Source organism: Rhinopithecus bieti, unplaced genomic scaffold (genome assembly GCF_001698545.2).
Source record: "Rhinopithecus bieti isolate Rb0 unplaced genomic scaffold, ASM169854v2 scaffold_14455, whole genome shotgun sequence".
Taxonomy (NCBI): Eukaryota; Metazoa; Chordata; class Mammalia; order Primates; family Cercopithecidae; genus Rhinopithecus; species Rhinopithecus bieti.
This window is the reverse complement of record NW_016807905.1, coordinates 22,148-42,399: the sequence shown is the minus strand read 5'-3', so window position 1 is coordinate 42,399 and position 20,252 is coordinate 22,148. Positions and strand designations below refer to the sequence as shown.

At 43.4% G+C, this 20,252-nt stretch overlaps 1 protein-coding gene across 1 annotated transcript in view; it reads right to left on the bottom strand.

Annotated features, from left to right (window-relative positions):
- LIMA1 (LIM domain and actin binding 1) overlaps window positions 1-20,252 on the bottom strand; it is a 71,679-nt gene that overhangs the window by 31,756 nt on the left and 19,671 nt on the right. Inside the window, 2 exon segments of the mRNA XM_017884117.1 lie at window positions 10,293-10,757; window positions 19,569-19,614. Of these exon segments, the coding sequence (XP_017739606.1) occupies window positions 10,293-10,757; window positions 19,569-19,614 (511 nt within the window).

The window sequence follows — 20,252 nt, the reverse complement described above, 5'->3', positions numbered from 1 at the left end:
GACACAGATTTTTTTTTTTTTTTTTTTTGGAGACACAGTCTCACTGTCACCCAGGCTGGAGTGTAGTGATGCGATCTTGGCTCACTGCAGCCTCCGTCTCCCAGGTTCAAGAGATTCTCCTGCCTCAGCCTCCTGAGTAGCTGGGATTACAGGCACTTGCCACCACACTCGGCTAACTTTTATATATTTAGTAGAGACAGGGTTTCACTATGTTGACCAGGCTGACCTCAGGTGATCTGCCCACCTCAGCCTCCCAAAGTGCTGTGATTACGAGCTTGAGCCACTGGGCTTGGTTGACACATATTTTTTTAATAAAGTATTCTGTGATTCCATTAAATTACTACATTTATCTCTCTCATATCTAGGGTAGATCTTTCATGAAAGTTACAAATTATAATTTTTAAGACTGTAGAGTCAAAAATATTCCCAGACATAGTTCACAGGGAGAATGTCATGTTTATTCAGCTTATAATGAGTGCTTTACATCAGATCCTATTCTTCAAATCTCAATTTATTTCCAGATAACTTGAGGTTAAAAAAGATATCTGAAATCCAGTATGACAGGAGATAAGAATAAAACACTTAGCACCCTTTTGAGTTTAACATTAGTAAATAGTCACTAAATCTTTAAGTTCAATGGACTAATCAACTTTACTATAAAGTTTGAGAAAGTGAGGCTGGGCATGGTGGCTCACGCCTGTAAACTCAACATTTTGGGAGGCCAAGGGGGGCAGATTGCTTCAGCTCAGGAATTTGAGACCAGCCTGGGCAACATGGTGAGAGCCTGTCTGTACTAAAAATGCAAAAAAATTAGCCAGGCGTGGTGACATGCACCTGTGGTCCCAGTTACTTGGGAGGCTGAAGTGGGAGGATTGCTTGAACCAGGGTGGGCAGAGGTTGCAGGGAGCAGAGATCGCTCCACTGCACTCCAGCCTGAGCAAGAGTGAGATTCTGTCTCAAAAAAAAAGTGAACTATCACTTTTACATATTTTTTATACCCCCTCCTTGGAGAGAGAAAACATGTCACATCAGAAATCAGAGCCAAGGATTTGTCTGTTTATCCACACCAATAAGAATAGTTTCTTTCAAATTCAGTATACATTTAATATCTCTCCCAAGGCCAGGCAAAGTGACTCAAGCTTGTAATCCTAGCACTTTGGGAGGCTGAGGCAGGTGGATCACTTGAGCCCAGGAGTTTGAGACCAACTTGGGCAACATGGCAAAACCTCATCTCTAGAAAAAAAATACAAAAGTTAGGCCAGGCACGGTGGCTCATACCTGTAATCCCAGCACTTTGGGAGGCTGAGGCAGAAGGACCACGAGGTCAGGAGTTTGAGACCAGCGTGACCGACATGGTGAAACCCCATCTCTACTAAAAATACAAAAAAATTAGCTGGGCGTGGTGGCCCACACCTGTAATCCCAGCTACTCAGGAGGCTGAGGCAGGAGAATCGCTTGAACCCAGGAGGCAGAGGTTGCAGTGAGCCAAGATCAGGCCACTGCACTCTAGCCTGGGTGACAGAGCAAGACTCCGTCTCAAAAAAAAAAAAAAAAAAACCAAAAGTTAGCTGGGCGTTATGGCAGGTGCCTGTAGTCCCAGCTACTCAGAAGGCTGCAGTGGGAAAACTGCTTGAGCCTGGGAGGCGGATGTTGCAGTGAGTCAAGATCATGCCACTGCATTCCAGCCTGGGCAACAGAGTGTGTGTGTGTATAATTTGTCTCCTTGCTGGGTGTGGTTGTTCATGCCTGTAATCCCAGCACTTCGGGAGGCTGAGCCAGGAGGGTCCTTTGGGCCTAGGAGTTCAAGACTAGCCTGGGCAACATAGGAAGACCCTATCTCTACAAAAAAGAATACAGTGAGCTGTGACCACACCACTGCATTCCAGCTTGGGTGACGAGTAAGACCCTGTCTCAAAAAGTAATAATAATAATTTATATCCAGTCAGCTTTGCAATTTACATTATTGATTTAAGTCTTTTTTTTTTTTTTGAGACGGAGTCTCCGCGCGCCGTCGGGCAGACTGCAAGTGGCAGTGGCCGGATCTCAGCTCACCTGCAGCTCGCGCTCCGGCGTTCCGACAGGCCATTCTCCTGCCACAGCCTCCGCCGATCGCGCACGAGGGTAGCTGGAACTACAGGGCGCGCGCCCAAATCGCGCCGGCCTAGTTTTTTGTATTCTATTTTAGTAGAGAGCGGAGTGTTTCAGCACGTGTGCGCGCAGTGATGCGTCTCCGATAATCTCCTGACCGTCATGATCGGCGCCGTCTCGGGCCCGGTCCCAAAGTGCTGGGAATTAGCAGGCGCTGGTCCCGGCCCCAGCCAGCACCTGGCGACGCGCGCATGCCCAGGCCAACTAACCTTAGTCTATTTTTTCTTTTCTTTTTTTTTTTTTGAGACAGTGTCTCGCACTGTTGCCCAGGCTGGAGTGCAGTGGCCGGATCTCAGCTCACGCAAGCTCCACCTACCGGGTTTACGCCATTCTCTTGCCTCAGCCTCCCGAGTAGCTGGGACTACAGGCGCCTGACGCCTTGCCCGGCTAGTTTTTGGTATTTTTTAGTAGAGACGGGGTTTCACCGGGTTAGCCAGGATGGTCTCGATCTCTCGACCTTGTGATCCGCCCGTCTCGGCCTCCCAAAGTGCTGGGATTACAGGCTTGAGCCACCGCGCCCGGCCGTAAAATGGGTTTTCATGATATTGCAGGTGAAGCACAGCATTACTTTCAATATATTTCACCTCCAAACCACTTGAACATTAAGAATAACAAGGCTGGGCTGGGCATGGTGGCTCATGCCTGTAATCCTAGCACTCTGGGAGGCCGAGGCAGGTGGATTACCTGAGGTCAGGAGTTCAAGACCAACCTGGTCAACCTGGTGAAACCCCATCTCTACTAAAAATACAAAAAATTAGCCAGGCGTGGTGATGGACGCCTGTAATCCCAGCTACTTGGGAGGCTGAGGTAGGAGAATCGCTGGGACCTGAGAGGAAGAGGTTGCGGTGAGCCGAGATTGTGTCATTGCACTCAAGCCTGGGCAACAAGAGTGCAACTCTGTCTCAAAAAAAAAAAAAAAACAACAAGGCTGGGCGTGGTAGCTCACGCCTGTAACTCCAGCACTTTGGGAGGCAGAGGCAGGAGGGTTGCTTGAGGCCAGGAGTTTGAGACCAGCCTGGGCAACATGGTAAGACCCTGTCCCTGCTTAAAAAAAAAAAAAAAAAAAAAAATTAGCCAGGCATAGTGGTGATGCCTGTAATCCCAGCTACTCTGGAGGCTGGGATGATTGGTTGACTCCAGGAAGTCGAGGCTGTAGTGACCTATGATTGTGCCACGGCACTCCAGCCTGGATGATATAACAAGGCCCTGTCTCAAAAACAAGCAAACAAACAAACACACAAAAAATGATCTCAAATGCATTTAAGATGAGTTTTATGATCCACATTTTCCAAGTGGTAATCTGAGGTACAGGAAGAAGGAGGGGTTTCCTCCACTATTTCTCAAGGAAGTAAAGGAACACAAAACACACACACACACACACACACACACAAATTCTGATACCAAAATACTGTTCTGTAACAGACTTTTATCACATTTTAGCTCTTTTTACTCAGACACTTTAGGGAGTCTTAATCATTCTAATATCAAGGAAAGAGAATAGACAAGACACTTTTAAGACTTTCTGGAATTTCCTGAGGCCTAGCCTCACCCCACCCTGAAGTCCTCCTTCCTGTCAGCTGACAATAACTCCTGTTAGTATGAACATCCCTTAAATATTCTCTGTGAATCCATAAATCAAACGCACCAAGATGTACTACTAAGAGAATAAAAGTTTGGGGCTTTTAGACAGTAATCTGCAGAATTTTTTTCTGTATTTTTTAAAAAAGAAATAAAGTTAGGTTCTAAATAAGTAACAAAGCAGGATTTCCTGTCTTTTCTACACCTGTTTTCAGAAAAAATTATCTTTAAAAGCTGATTCTCAACACTTTAACTTACTGAGAGTCCCTACCTCAGTCACTTCCTTCAACCTTTCAACTTCAGCTTCCTTTGGATGCTGTCATCTCACCAAAGTCAAGGGCAGAGGAAGGTTGGCTTTTAGGCAAAAATGGAACTTTGCTGAACTATGCATGGGGAACAGGGCATAGAAAAAACATAGTCTTGCTTCCTTAAAGTACTGAGAGAAAAATTTCTTTCTTCAGGGACTCTCTTAGAGAGTTAATGTAAGTAAAATAATACACATGAAAAGAGCTTTTATCTCCAGATGGTAGGATTTCTCTACATTTTTTGTATTCCCAAGCATTCTACAAATACTATGTGTTAGTCTTACAATTAGGGAAAAAAAAAAAAAAAAGGAAGGATAACAAGTCATATCTATTTAAGTAGACAAAAATGGTAAAACCAAATGCTAATAACGCTTTGGGGAATGTGTCCTTATATTGTACTAGTGATGTTATAATCTTGAGAACAAGCTGAAAATATATAAGAATAAACAATAAATCATACCTTTTGATGTAAGAACAATGTTTAATGAATTATATCCAATTTTATTTATTTTTATTTTTTGAGACAGAGTCTCACTCTGTCGCCCAGGATGGAATGCAGTGGTGTGATCTCAGTTCACTGCAACCTCTGCCTCCCAGGTTCAAGCAATTCTCTTGCCTCAGCCTCCTGAGTAGCTGGGATTTCAGGTGCATGTCACCATGCCAGGCTAATTTTTGTATTTTTAGTAGAAATGGGTTTTTGCCATGTTGGCCAGGCTGGTCTCGAACTCCTGACCTCAAGTGCTGGGATTACAAGTGTGCCTTGTGCCTTGGCTCCTGAAGTGCTGGGATTACAAGTGTGAGCCGCCACCCAGGCCCCAAACTCTTCTAACTCTACAGCTTTCATTCATATCTCTTGCATTCCAATGTATTTCTTCTGTTCACTGTCCTGATGCTTTTCAATTAGTTAAGCATAAAATGTGGGAAGACAGAGTTAATTAAAGTCTTTGAGAACATAGCTGTTTTCATGTTTTCAATTTTTCCCAGTGTCCTTAGATTTCAAATATATGTAGGGCCCATTGTTTCTATCCAATAAATAGTTATTATAATATCCATGAAGATAATGTTAAATGGTAGAAGGGGTACTACCCAATTTCAATCCTGTTCTGATATTAATTAGCCACATGCCATGGGGCATATTGATTAACTTCTCTGACCTCATCTGATCGCATCTATAAAATTGGGATTGTAAAGTTCTAACTGACTGAGGGCAGTGAGCTGGATTAAATTAACTTCTTAAACTCTCTTAAGGTTCTAGGATCTATATGTCAACAATTTTGACAGTGATTTCTCACTCACTGAAACTCATTGATGAGTTAGAATGAGTTAGAAGGCTGGAGGAAATGACTCTTAAATATATTCATTCTGGTAGAGAATAAGTGAGAAATAGGCTTTAATCAATTTTCATTATTTGGAAGGCAGTTATGCTTACCACTATACCACCAATGCCACCTTCCTTTTATTAAATAAATACTATGAACTAAGTTATTGACCACTAGGGTATAAAAACATTCTTACTTTTCTTTTGAATTTATAAAATAAGTTATTTTTTATTTTGCCTTATCTAGTAGCAAACATAAAACTATCCTGACTTAAAAGCCAACATTGTTCTTTCTCCTATTTTATCTTGGATCACAAGTTCATATACAGTCAAGCAAGTGCCCCAAAGAAAAACCCCAGAATTGAAAACAGGTGTATTCCCTTCAGAAAAATCAAAGCTAGAATGTTTAGCTATTAAAGTGTTTCCCCTGAGACTGAGATCAAGTGACTTCACTGCAGTGGCTCAAGAGTGGCTGACTCCCTCCTTCCAAATCAGCCCATCATAGAACACCTATTGCTAAACAGCAAAAGCCAGAGGCTTAGACTGGATCCCTCATAACTGGAGACTTCAAAGTGTTCAGAACTTCAAGCCTGGGCTATGACGTAAAATCTTTTTTTTTTTATGTAAGTACAATTGCGATTTTATTTTCTCCAGAGGCTAGTTTTTCTTCAGTCCTTAAGAACTCTGCTCCTTATTTGGGCTTTGGTGGCAGTCATGGGGCAGCACCCATAGGTCTACATTGGTCCTTGCGGGGGCTTCATGACCTTGATTCCTGACTACTGTGCTGTGAATGGCACAACTCACACAGTAATGCAGCTTCATATCTAGCCCGGGAAGTATACAGGTGTCCAGGATGCTCACTTCAGAAACATCGCTGACTGTTACAGCCTCTACGTTTCAAATGATGAATTTCTTAATAGTCTTGCCATTGGGCACACAATGGGCACAGTTCATGCAGCAAATAGGCTGCAGTGAATAGCATACACCTGGTTGCAGCCCTCTTTGGCATGACCACTGTTTCTTCTTTGTCATCTTGGAGGTGCAGGCCCAAGAAAGATGAAGCAATGAAGTAAAAATCTTAATTTGAGGGTGACTAAATGAGTGCTTCAAGATCATTTACCTCAAATCCACATTCTGCAAGACAGTTCAAGAAAAAAGGCAAAGTAGCCATCTACCTCAAGGCTATGGGCTCCACAATACTTAGCACAGTTGTCTCCAAGTGTAAACACTTCCCATGGCGTGCTTCTTCCCTGTCTCCCAGGTTAGGCACAATGATGCCAAGGCGCCTGTCACTGACACTCTCATCCTTTAAGAATTTCAGGCTGGGTGTGGTGGCTCACGCCTGTAATCTCACCAGCTTAGGAGGCCAAGGCAGGAGGATCACTTGAGCCCAGGAGTTTAAAATAGTCTGGGCAACACAGTGAAACCCTGTCTCCATAAAAAATTTTTAAAATGAGCTGAGAGTGGTGGTGCACACCTGTGGCCCCAACTATTTGGGAGGCTGAGGCAGGGGAGTCAAGGCTGCAGTGAGCCATAACTGTACCACTGCAATCCTCCAACCTGGGCAAGAGTTAAGACCTATCTCCATAAAAAAAAAAAAAAAAAAAAGCATTTCAAACAATAACAGCAGTTTAATTCTTCCTTTGGCACCTAGGTAAAACTGGTCTTTCTCTACAAAGTCTACTATGTTCTGGTCTCCTTTCAAAAGTATAAACACACTGAAATTAAAACATGAAATATTAAGAATAAAAGATTCAAAAAGTAGCAATTGGGGGGTGAGTATTCCAAAGTTTGAGTATAAGATTGGCTATGAGACTATACAGATAGGTTGAGCTCAGACTATAGAATACCTGACAGAACTGTTAAAAATAATCTAGACTGAGGCTGGGCATGGTGGTTCATGCCTGTAATCCCAGCACTTTGGGAGGCCGAGGCAGGCAGATCACCTGAGGTCAGGAGTTTGAGACAAGCCTGACCAATATGATGAAACTCCGTCTCTACTAAACATAGAAAAATTAGCTGGGCGTGGTGGTGGGCGCCTGTAATCCCAGCTATTTGGGAGGCTGAAGCAGGAGAATTACTTGAACTTGGGAGGTGGAGGTTGCAGTGAGCCGAGATCATGCCAGTGCACACCAGGCTGAGTAACAGAGAGAGACTCTGTCTCAGAAATAAATAAATAAATAAAATCTAGACTGCTTTCAGTATGGACAATGATGCTTATTTAGAAACAGCAATAAAACCAAGGGTGGCTGTGTTTTCCACTCCCTTAGCAGTCCATTAAGTGACAAATCAGGAACTTAAAACTGGCACAAAAAAGCAATGAAACCTAGAAGCCCAGGTGAATCTTATGTCTCTTCTATCTTCTTCTTCTTGTTTTTTTTTTTTTTGTGGCGGAGTCCCGCTCTGTCGCCCGGACTGGAGTGCAGTGGCCAGATCTCAGCTCACTGCAAGCTCCGCCTCCTGGGTTTATGCCATTCTTCTGCCTCAGCCTTCCGAGTAGCTGGGACTACAGGCGCCCGCCACCTCGCCCGGCTAGTTTTGTATTTTAGTAGAGACGGGGTTTCACCGTGTTAGCCAGGATGGTCTAGATCTCCTGACCTCGTGATCCGCCCGTCTCGGTCTTCTTGTTTTTAAGGGACAGGGATCTTACTGTGTTGCCCAGGCTGGAGTGCAGTGGTGATCATGGCTCACTGCAACCTCAAACTCTCATGCTCAAGCAATCTTCCGCCTCATCCTCCTAAGCAGCTGGGACTATCGGTGCACACCACCACATCCGGCTAATTTTAAATTTTTAGTAGAGACGAGATCTGGCTATATTGCCCAGGCTGGTCTCAAATTCCTTGGCACAAGCAATCCTCCTGCCTTGGGCCTCCCTAAATTCTGGGATTACAGATGTAAGCCACTGTGCCCAGGCTCTTCCATCTTCCTATAGCTTTAGCAATCAATCTGGTTGTCCAGTGCTATCAGCCATCTAGTAGGATCTCTATTTTTATTTTCATATATTTTTTGAGACAGAGTCTCACTCTGTTGCCCAGGCTGAAGTGCAGTGGCATGATCTTGGCTCACTGCATCCTCCACCTCCCAGGTTCAAGTCATTCTCCTGCCTCAGCCTCCCAAGTAGCTGGGACTACCGGCACATGCCACCACGTCTGGCTAACTTTTGTATTTTTAGTGGAGATGGGATTTCACCATGTTGGCCAGACCGGTCTCGAACTCCTGGACACAAGTGATCCCCCAACCTCTGCCTCCCAAAATGCTGGGATTACAGGCATGAGCCACCACGCCTGGCCTAGTAGGATCTTATATGGAAAGTTTTTCTCCTCTCCAAGCAGGCTTAGAAAGAGAGGCTTGTTCTGACCCATATCTCACTAGATATTTATGAGAAAAAGTGTCTCACCATATCCTTACACATAATCAGCATTTTTGTCTGCTACAGTCCCAGTCATTTCCTACCTTTGGCCAGTTTCAACATGCAAGCAGCCTTTTGCACTGAATCTACATTGTGTGTACTGGCATGACATCAGCTGTCCTGTTCCTAGCAGGGTCTGGGAGGAGGAGACTTACAATGGTGCTTTGAGTCACAACAAAGCCCCTTCCTCTCTATTTAGGATTTCTGACATTTTTTCCTTCCACTTAAAATTCTTCTTCTATTTAGATAAAAAAAAATTAAATTAAAACCATAAAGGGGAAAGAAGGAGTTGGCAGGACTAAAGGTCTAAAAACTTGAGAGGGAAGAGAGTTAAGAAAAGTTATAAAACTGCTTTGTGGTTACATCTCTTGCCAACTGGTTTCACTGTTAAAGTAGAGCTAAAGCTCATGCACAGAAAAGTGTTCTAGCTTTACAAATCGTCAAAACTCGTACAACTTCAAACATGACCCCAAACATTCAAGAACTTTCATAATTCTAAGCAGAAAAGAACTGACATTGCAAGTTACGGGAAGGGATTGACAATATTACACCTAACATAACTGAAGACTACGGGATGAGTTATTTTTTATCTCAGAAAGAATGCTTCATATTATTATATGACTTTCCAAACATAGGGATTTGGGCCAAATATTTAGCTTAAAAAAATCCAGCTTTCCCATCTAGGTGGAATCTAGAGTAGGGATGGCTTTGCTCCCCATCAGGTCTGTTTATTTCATTATAACGACTGTTGTAACGAACCATCCCCATGTACAAAGCCAGATATATAGGAAAGTATGAGAAAACTGGAAAAATTTACCAGCTTCGTGGCCTCTGGATTGTTATAAATCACCAGCATATGTAACTCATTTTCTAGTTAAGTAATTCCCTCTGGGGACGAGCTCTGCAATCCACATGAAGGATCAAATTTCATTAGCAGTTGTAGGAAAACGCAACCCCGTGTATTTGCAAGTCAAAACTCCCGAAAGCTATAGCTAGTCTGGCTATCTTCATTGATTTTGCCTGAGAGAGGATTTCAGCTGACAGAAAACATTTGTTGGAAGGCACAGATGAGGAAGTTGAGAAGAAGAGAAGGGATTCAGCTAGCAGAGACAAGTAAGCCTCAGTCTTAATGTTAAACTCTGGCCTTAACACTCAGTCTGCAGCTGTGTCCAAGCAGAGAGCTATTCGGCAGTAATTCCACCCCCAGAGCTACAAATGATAAAGAACGCAGGACGACAATTTAAAAGGGCAAGTGTACAAAAACACATAATCCAATCGGTATTAAACGCTCTTCATTTCTAGATACCAATTTGAATCTCAGTGTGAACTTGATTTAACATGAAATTGGGTCAGAGATTCACAAATCTTAGCATCTATGTAAATAATTCATTTGAGACATATTAACTTATCTAACTGGAATCAAAAGACATACTGACCACATATTCGCCTCTACTCAAAATGGCTAGATTGGAAAAACAGCTCTGTTTAGTACTTGAATTGGCTTTCTCAAGTTTCAAACCCGCCCAATTCTTACCTTCGTTTGAGTTGGTTCACCTTTCTCAAACATCATCTTAAGCCTGTTCAGCGGAATATTATATTTCTCTATTTTGCCTGAAGCTTCTGTGTTTTCACTGATTTCTGATTTTTCTACTTCATGCCTGGATTCTCCTAGACAATTTTCCATTTTTTTACTTTCTGTTGATTGGTCTTTAAGATCCTCACTGTCCTTGATGTGGGGATATCGACCCTGAACGAGGGCTTCAGGAGGTGACCTGAATCTAGATCTGGGGTGGATTTGTTCCTCTTGGTCAGCTTCGGCTCCAGAAGCAGCGTGGCTTGTCGCTTCAGGAGGAGGATGGTCCGCTCTGTGCCTAATCTCAGTGCTGCTGTTCCGTAGAGAGTCTGTGTGAGACTCTGCTCCCAGCCCTGGGTTCTCCCACTTCTTCTTTAACACAGTCAGGGTCCCCCTTCTAAAGTGCTGGGAGAGATTTTCGGTGTTCTAGAAGAACAAGAAGTAGGTGCCAGTTATAACTTGCCTGTTGAAACATTCAAACATGTTGTTCTTTGTAAAATGAAAGTTAAAACTCCAAGCTGCTCCTGGTCCACTGCTGTTTCAGACAGCTGTGAACAGTTACAGCCCTGCCACATGGAGAAAGCATCCACCCGGGAGAGGGAGAGGGAAAGGGAGAGGGGAAGAGAGAAAAAGTCAGGAGCTGAAGCAGGAAGTGATAAAACAGGATGGCCTTATAAGGACAAAATGAGAAGAAAGGCAAGCCCAGCTCTAATGATAGTTACATGAGAGACAAGAGATTTTTACCCAAAGATTAATGGGGAAAAAAACAAGAAAGAAAAAGCAAAATACAAGTGCTTGAAATGCTGTAACTACACATTAGCAAAGTTCATCATTACCTGCCATAAAATAACATGGTAAATTCTGCTGGTTTTTTCTTTTAAATAAGACAAAAATATAGGATAGCTGAAACTATACAATACCATTAATTATGGATAGTGGCAGCAAGGATTGAAACTATTTGTAGAACCCTGGAGAAGTCCCCAGAGTTTTCCAAGTATTTGCATAAATATTTAGTTATATCTGACATAATTTACATGCATATGAACAGTCAAATTTTATTTTTACATAAGAATTTAATCTTTTTTTTTTTCCCCTGCTCTTCTCTACAAGTTTATCTGTATAAATTCTCAGTTATCGGTGCTGGGCGTGGTGGCTCACGCCTGTAATTCCAGCACTTTGGGAGGCCAAGGCGGGCGGATCACGAGGTCAGGAGTTCGAGACCAGCCTGACCAACATGGTGAAATCCCCGTCTCTAAAAAAAAATACAAAAAAAACTGGCTGCAGTGGTGTGCGCCTGTAGTCCCAGTTACTCGGTAGGCTGAGGCTAGAGAATCGCTTGAATCTGGGAAGTGGAGGTTGCAGTGAGCTAAGGCTGTGCCACTATACTCCAGCCTGGGTGACAGAGTGAGACTCCATCCCCCAACCAAAAAAAAACCAAAAAAACAAAAACTCAGTTATCAAGAAATTCACTGTTTTACAGATCCTTTGGTTGTAAAATATGCAGGCTTCAAATGCAAATACCATCACCAATCACTCAGATGATCAAAGGACACATATTTACATATCTAAGAGAGTTCACTTTCACCAGGGCCAAACATGGAATTAATTTATACATATAAACAGACTGAAAACATCCTGGAAATTGTTACTGTTGTTCCACAATAGAGGAAACACGCTTGTTGAAAATTAAATGTCCCGGCTGGGCGCAGTGGCTCACGCCTGTAATCCCAGCACTTTGGGAGGCTGAGGCAGGTGGATCACCTGAGGTCAGGAGTTCGAGACCAGCCTGGCCAACATGGCGAAACCGTGTCTCTACTAAAATACAAAATTAGCCGGGCATGGTGGCAGGCACCTGTAGTCCCAGCTACTCGGGAGGCTGAGGCAGGAGAATCACTTGAACCCGGGAGGCAGAGGTTGCAGTGAGCCCAAATTGCTCCACTGTACTCCAGCCTGGGTGACAGAGTGAGACTATCTCAAAAAAAAAGAAAAAAGAAAAAAAAAAAAGAAAATTAAATGTCCCGTACTTTTAAAGGACTGTACTCCTAAGTAAATTGAACAGCACCACCTTCCCAACAAACTGCAAACTCCAATACCTTCTCTCCTGTGGTCTGTTACTCACCAGTCTTTCAGCGAAGAAAGAAAGGACAAACAACCTAGGAATTAAACAGGATTAGCAGCTATTTTGGGAATTAAGTCTCTCACCCTATTACTCTTCTGAATATACCCTGAGAGCCACTTCATCAAGTAGCAACAAGGCTTGAAAAAAAATTGTAGAACAACTGCTTGATTCTAGTGTTTACATTTTAGTTTACAAAATGATCCATTGGGGAAGAATGTATGGATCAGACATATAAGAAGCTTAAAAAGTTTTCTTGCTGGAAAAGAAAGAATTACAAAACAGCTCCAGAAGCTGGTTCTACCCTAACTGTCAGCAGCACTCTTGACTCTATAAGGTCTCGTGCCACACAATGGATGAGTCATCTAGGTCTCTGACTTCACCTGCCCTTACTGTAACCACACAGGAGCCCTGACAATCAAAGTGGCACTTTGCCTTGGTAACTGGACACTGTTTTTTTCTCAGATATATATCATGTGATCAAAGTATACTTATTGACATGAAAAGATGCTCATAGGATACTTTTGAATGAAGAAAGCAAATTATAAGACAGCATGATACCATTTTATTTTAATTTTTTTAGAGACAGGGTCTCGCTTTGTCACCCAGGCTGAAATGCAGCGGCATAATCATAGCTCACTGCAGCTGTTTGACTTCCTGGGCTCAACTGATCCTCCCACCTCAGCCTCCTGAGTAGTTAGGACTACAGGTGTATGTCAGCATGCCTGGCTATATATATATATATATATTTTTTTTTTGAGATGGAGTTTCGCTCTTGTTGCACAGGCTGGAGTGCAATGGCGTGATTTTGGCTCACTGCAACCTCTGCCTACCGGGTTAAAGCAATTCTCATGCCTCAGTCTCCCAAGTAGCTGGGATTACAGGCATGTACCACCATGCCTGGCTAATGCTGTATTTTTAGTAGAGATGGGGTTTCTCCATGTTGGCCAGGCTGGTCTCGAGCTCCCAACCTCGGGTGATCTGCCCACCTCAGCCTCCCGAAGTGNGTAGAGACGGGGTTTTACCGTGTTGGCCAGGCTGGTCTCAAACTCCTGACCTCGTGATCTGCCTGCCTCAGCCTCCCCAAAGTGCTGGATTACAAGCGTGAGCCACCGCGCCCACTATATATATATATATATTTTTTTTTTGAGATGGAGTTTCGCTCTTGTTGCACAGGCTGGAGTGCAATGGCGTGATTTTGGCTCACTGCAACCTCTGCCTACCGGGTTAAAGCAATTCTCATGCCTCAGTCTCCCAAGTAGCTGGGATTACAGGCATGTACCACCATGCCTGGCTAATGCTGTATTTTTAGTAGAGATGGGGTTTCTCCATGTTGGCCAGGCTGGTCTCGAGCTCCCAACCTCGGGTGATCTGCCCACCTCAGCCTCCCGAAGTGCTGGGATTACAGGCATGAGCCACTGTGCTCAGCCCCAACTGTCTCTTTACTATGTTCATAACATTATCTTATTTTTAATTTATTATTTTTCTCAATTACAAAAGTAATAACTTGTTGGGGGGAAAACTCTCAATCAATATAGAAATATGTACATGACATGAATAGATGTTATAATACATGCCATTTTCCCTACTTGACTCCCCACCTTTCCCAAACTAGATACCCACTCCTGACAGTTTATATGGTATATATGTTCTCATTCTTTTCTATTTTGTACACTATACGTATTTTTTTGTACAAAATCATACTGCACTTACTGTTCTACACTTTGCATTTAATCACTTAATGTGCTTTTGATGTATTTTCATGCCCATACATAAAATCTTCAATCTTTTTTTTTTGAGACAGAGTCTCGCTCTGTCACCCAGGCTAGAGTGTAGTGGCACGATCTCGGTTCACTGCAACCTCTGCCTCCCAGGTTGCAGCAATTCTCTTACCTCAGCCTCTCAAGTAGCTGGACTTACAGGAATGTACTACCATGCCGGCTAATTTTTGTATTATTAGTAGAGACAGGGTTTCACCATGTTGGCCAGGCTGGTCCTGACCTCCCTCAGGTGATCTACCTGCCTTGGCCTCCCAAAGTGCTGGGATTACAGGTGTAAGCCGCCATGCCTGGCCAAAATCTTAACAACCATATAGTATATATACTCTATATGCAATTACCATTCCCCTACTGATTAATATCTGTATCGTTCAAAATTATTTGCCAGCTATTTAGATTACAATTCATATCTCATTATTACTTTAATTTACATTTATCTGATCATCAGTAAGGCTAAGTATTTTTTCACATAGTTACTTCTTTGTTATCTATTTTATTTATTTATTTATTTATTTTTGAGACAAGGTCTTGCTCTATTGCCCATGCTAGAGTGCAGTGGCATGATCACGGCTCACTGCAGCCTTGACCTCCTGGGCTTAAGCGATCCTCCCACCTCTGCCTCCCAAGTATCTGGGACCACAGGCCCATGCCACCATGTCCAGCTAAATTTTTAAAATTTTTACAGAGAGGGGTCTCACTATGTTGCCCAGGCTCAAACTCCCAGGCTCAAGTGATCCTCCCACCTCAGCCTCCCAAAGTGTGGGGATCACAGGTGTGAGCCACCATGCCCGTCCTCTTCTTTAAATACCTATTCACGTCCACTTACCTCAACTGCTAAATGCACTGGAGGCTTCTGCTTTATTTGATCTCACTATAGCATTTGACCACTCTCCCTTATAAAAATTGCTTCCAACTTTTCTGTGATACCCCTTTTTCTTAGATTTCTTCCCATTTTGAGATGCAAGAAGGGTGTAGAAAAAAACAATAATGAAAGAAAAGATTTCACTGGGCGCAGTGGCTCACGTCTGTAATCCCAGCACTTTGGGAGGCCGAGGTGGGCGGATCACGAAGTCAAGAGATCGAGACCATCCTGGCCAATATGGTGAAACCCTGTCTCTACTAAAGATACAAAAATTAGGTGGGCACGTTGGTGTGCGCCTGTAGTCCTAGCTACTTGGGAGGCTGAGGCAGGAGAATTGCTTGAACCCAGGAGGCGGAGGTTGCAGTGAGCCAAGATCATGCCACTGCCTTCTAGCCTGGCAAAAGAGCAAGACTCCATCTGAAAAAAAAAAAAGATTTATTCTCATTTATCTGGCCACTACTCAGTTTCATAATTTAGTTATTCTTTTCTTTTTTTTTTTTTTTTTTTTTTTTTTTTTTTACAGGTTTCCCCTCCTCTGTCCTTCCCTTATATGGTGGGGTCCCTCAGCGTTTTTGTCTTAGGTCCTCTGTTTTGCTTACATTACATATTCTCTGCATATGATGTTATCCATCCTGATTTCACCCACCATATAGATTATAACATCAACAAATATATAGATAGATCTATATACTATGTATCTATATAGACAGAGTTATAGAACTTATCTCTAGACAGATCTCTCTCCTTTTCTACCAATTCTACCTGGAAGTGCTAGAGGCATCCTAAACTCCTCCTTGATTAAGGCTGAAGTCTTCCCTTTCTTTTTTTTCTTTCTTTCTTTCTTTTTTTTTTTTTTTTTGAGATGGAGTCTTGCTCTGTCACCCAGGCTGGAGTGCAGTAGTGCAATCTTGGCTCACCACAGCCTCTGCCTCCTGGGTTCAAGCGATTCTCCTGCCTCAGTCTCCCGAGTAGCTGGAATTACAGGTGTGCACTACCATGCCTGGCTAATTCTTGATTCTTATTTCTCTCTACCTTCAACATACATCCTGACCACTTCTCAATACCTATACTGCTACTACTCTAGTCCAAACCATAGTATACCTGGCCTAAATCATTATAATTGTCTCTTAATTGGTCTCCATGGTTCTGCCATTATTGTTCCTCTACATTCTCTTCCTTCTTTTTTTGTATTTTTAGTAGAGATGGGGTTTCACCATGTTGGCCAAGCTGGTCTTGAACTCCTGACCTCAGGTGATCCATCTGCCTCAGCCTCCCAAAGTGCCAGGATTACAGATGTGAGCCACTGCACCCGGCCTGAAGTCTTCCCTTTCTTCCCTTCACTCCTCATTCTCTAACCTGTTTCTTTTCTTGAATTCTCTATCTTGGTGAATGCGACAATCATCTTTTCATCTGTCAAGTAGGCCTGTTCTCTTATGCCTTCATGCTGTGCATGTGCTGCTTCCTCCGTCTAGAACACAAAGCCTCTGCCGCTCCCTGTCGCCTCTGCTTAGCTAATTCCTCTTGGTCCTTTAGGGTTGAGTCAGGCACTGCCTCTTCTGGGAAGCTTTCCTAGATGTGGCACAGTTCAGGTCCCTCCTAAATTCTCCCCCAGCCCATTCTATTTACTTGATATGGTACTTATCACACCTGGATTGTAATTCTATTTTCCAAATTCTAAACAGTCCCTTGGAGGCAGAGAATACATCTCATTCTTCTTGTGTCTTCAGGAGCTGGAACATAAGAGATGCTCCATGATGACTGTCTATACTCATGGGGTCAGCTTCTCTCATCCCACTCTCTTGAACCTAGTCCAATTCAGGCCTCTATTCCACCACTCCCAAACAATACGAGATGACCAGTGACCTTCATGTTGCCAAATCTGATGGTCAGTTCTCAGCTTATCTGTGTGTTTGATTCTGTTAACTCCCCTTCTAGAAACACTTTCTTCACTTGGCTTCTGGCACTTGTTTCCTCTGCGAGTTACTCCTTATATCTCCAACCTTTAAACGCCAAGGTGCCCCTGAGCTAAGTCATGAGACCACTTCTCTGTCTACACTCACTTCCTAGCTCATCTCATGCACCTCATAGCTTTAAGTAGCACTGACACTTTGACACACGTCCATTTTATCCGCAGCAGGCATCTCTTCCAATTCCAGATTTTTATATAGTATCCAAGTTCCTACTGACATTTCCATTTGGATGTCTTAATAAAACATGTTACAGTTTACATGTGCAAAACTGAGCTTCTACTATTTCTCCCTCTCTAAATCTGCTTTACTGTAGTCTTCCCTGTCTCAATTAACGGTATTTTAACTTAATTGTGTTTCAGCCGAAAACACTGTTGCTTTTCTTTTATTTATTTATTTTTTTATAATAGAGATGGGGTCTGCTATATTGCCCAGGCTGGTCTTGAATTCCTCACCTCAAGTGATCCTCCTGCCCTGACCTCCCAAAGTTCTGGGATTACAGACACAAGCCACTGTGGTAGAGCCACTGCTGCCATTCTTGATTCTTATTTCTCTCTACCTTCAACATACATCCTGACAACTTCTCAACACCTATACTGCTACTACTCTAGTCCAAACCATAGTATACCTGGACTAAATCATTATAATTGTCTCTTAATTGGTCTCCATGGTTCTGCTATTATTGTTCCTCTACATTCTCTTCCTTCTATTTTTTTACATTTAAAAAATAGAGAGACAGGGTCTCGCTAGTTTGCCCAGGTTAGTCTTGAACTCCTGGCCTCAAGCGATCCTCCCGCCTCGGCCTCTTGTGATCCTCCCGCCTTGGCCTCCTAAAGTGCTGGGATTAGAGCCTTCTCTTCCTTCTTTTTAAAAATTTAAGTCAGACTACATCACTCCTTTGCATATAAACCCTCTCCAAAGGCCTCCTTGCATTCAGAGTTAAAAGCCCAGGTCTTTACAATGACACCATTTGACCTTTCTCTTTGTATTCCTCAAACACACCAAGACCGTTCTTACCTGAGGACATTCGCACAAATGGTTCCTTTCTGCCTGACTCTTCTCCCTGGCTCATGTCCTCAAATCTCTGCTCAACCGTTTCCTCATCACAGGCCTTCATTGACCACCCTAGACTCTATCCTCCTTACCTGCGTCATGCTGTTCCACAGCACTAATCACTACTGACACAATTTCTTTTTTTAATTAAAAAAAATTTTTTTTGAGACAGAGTCTCACTCTGTCACCCAGGCTGGAGTGCAGTGGCGCGATCTCGGCTTACTGCAATCTCTGCCTCTCGGGTTCAATTGATTCTCCTGCCTCAGCCTCCAGAGTAGCTGGGATTACAGGCATGCGCCACCACACTCAGTTAATTTTTGTATTTTTAGTAGAGACAAGGTTTCACCACCTTGGCCAGACTTGTCTCCCAACTCCTAACTTCAGGTGATCTGCCTGCCTCGGGCTCCCAAAGTGCTGGGATTATAGGCATGAGCCACCATGCCTGGCCATACTGACACAATTTCTTTATTGTCTGTCTTTTGCACTAGAATGTAAATTCCACAAGGGCTGGGATGTAGTCTGTGCTTGGCATGTAGTAGGTGCTCACTGAAAACTTGTTAAATGGATGAGAGTGAAGGGAAGGAAGAAAGAAAGGAGCAAGTGGTGGTGGGGGGTGGGGACAGACAGAGGCAAGAGGGAAGAAATCAGCAGTTGAGTAAAGTAATGGTAGTTTTTTCTTATAATGCACCAGAGGAGATCCATTTTTTTAATTACAGGAAAATCAAGTCAAGGACCTCAGCCGTAGAGAGAACAAATTTACAGGGACACATTATGCACTAGTTTAAATAGGTTAGGTACTGAAAACTGCCAGGAGGATGTTTTTGTAATGCCATCCAAATTAAGGAATTATTGCCCAAACATATGAGTTTTCTTCCTCACAAGATTAAATCAAGCAAAATTTCAAAAGACATGTATTGTTCAGCCTCACTGGAAATTAGCAAGCACGGAGACTAGAGAACGGGTAAAAGCAGAGAGTTTATTCTGGAGGTTTTTGTCTTTGATAGATCCTGCAGCTAGGAAACTTGCTGACTAGATTGGGTCAAGAAGTTTGCTTTAAACAAAAAACCCAGAAGATGAGAACAGCTGCACAGCTACTACCATTTAAATGCACAGATGTAGAAGTTCTGATTGTCTGATGCGGAAAAAAGGAAGACTACCTAGGAAACCCTGTGTTCTCATTTGAGAAGAAGCCATTTTACTAACCTCAGGCAAGCGCTTGGTCTCCTGTTCTTCACTCAACACAGGAAAGAAAAAGTGGTTCAAAAGGAGAAACGCAGTGAAAAAATAAGATTCCCTGCACCGAATCAAGCTGTGCTGAGCAAATGGCTCACAGATCACACCAGCTGGCACAAATGTCCACTCAGCTGACACAGAACCCAAGCCCCACAGAGGCTGCAGGTGGCTTGGCCACACAGTTCTGCTCAAGAAGTGCCACGTGCCCTGGAATTTCTGAATACTTACAGTTCTCTTCTTCTCCATGTTTGTTTCTTCAGCTGCTTTCTGGTACCTTCAGAGAAGCGGGGGAAAGAATGTCTCAAATTAAACTTATATTTTTACTCTTTCAATTTTTTATGTTTTTTTGAGATGAAGTCTCACTCTTGTTGCCCAGGCTGCCATGCAGTGGTATGATCTCGGCTCACTGCAACTTCTACTTCCCGGGTTCAAGCGATTCTCCTGTCTCAGCCTCCAGAGCAGCTGGGATTACAGGCACCCACCACCATGCTCAGCTAATTTTTGTAGTTTTAGTAGAGATAGGGTTTTACCATGTTGGCCAGGCTGGTCTTGAACTCCTGACCTCAAGTGATCCACCCGCCTCAGCCTCCCAAAGTGTGTGCCCAGCTTTTTTTTTTTTTTTTGAGACGGAGTCTGGCTCTGTCGCCCAGGCTGGAGCGCAGTGGCCGGATCTCAGCTCACTGCAAACTCTACCTCCCAGGTTCACGCCATTCTCCTGCCTCAGCCTCCCGAGTAGCTGGGATTACAGGCGCCCGCCACCTCGCCCGGCTAGTTTTTTGTATTTTTTAGTAGAGATGGGGTTTCACCGTGTTAGCCAGCATGGTCTCGATCTCCTGACCTCGTGATCCACCCGTCTCGGCCTCCCAAAGTTCTGGGATTACAGGCTTGAGCCACCGCGCCCGGCCTTTTTTT